Source organism: Corvus brachyrhynchos, unplaced genomic scaffold, assembly GCF_000691975.1.
Source record: "Corvus brachyrhynchos isolate BGI_N302 unplaced genomic scaffold, ASM69197v1 scaffold18, whole genome shotgun sequence".
Taxonomy (NCBI): domain Eukaryota; kingdom Metazoa; phylum Chordata; class Aves; order Passeriformes; family Corvidae; genus Corvus; species Corvus brachyrhynchos.
The window spans coordinates 141,343-141,594 of NW_008246064.1; the positions used below are offsets into that span (position 1 = coordinate 141,343).

General features: G+C 61.5%; 1 protein-coding gene across 1 annotated transcript in view; it reads right to left on the bottom strand.

Annotated features, from left to right (window-relative positions):
* NBEAL2 (neurobeachin like 2) overlaps nucleotides 1-252 on the bottom strand; it is a 29,710-nt gene that overhangs the window by 26,053 nt on the left and 3,405 nt on the right. The window contains exon 3 of the mRNA XM_017746713.1: nucleotides 228-247. Within this exon, the coding sequence (XP_017602202.1) occupies nucleotides 228-247 (20 nt within the window). The remainder of the gene's footprint in view (nucleotides 1-227; nucleotides 248-252) is intronic.

Here is a 252-nt window from a genome sequence, read left to right on the forward strand (position 1 = left end):
ATGGGGTGGGAGGGCGGGGGGTGATGCCCCTCAGGGAGGAATTCTGTGGGGTTTTTTTGGGGTGGGGGGCACCACTCCCTGATGGTTTGGGACTGGGACAAACTGGGAGCAGCACGGTGCCACTTTGGAGAGCCGGGGTGGGGAGGAGGGGGTGACACGGGACCCCCAACACTTGGGAATTCTGGACCGGGAGCAGGTGGGTACGGACGGATTTTGGGGTCACCCACCTGCAGATGATGATGAAGAACTTGA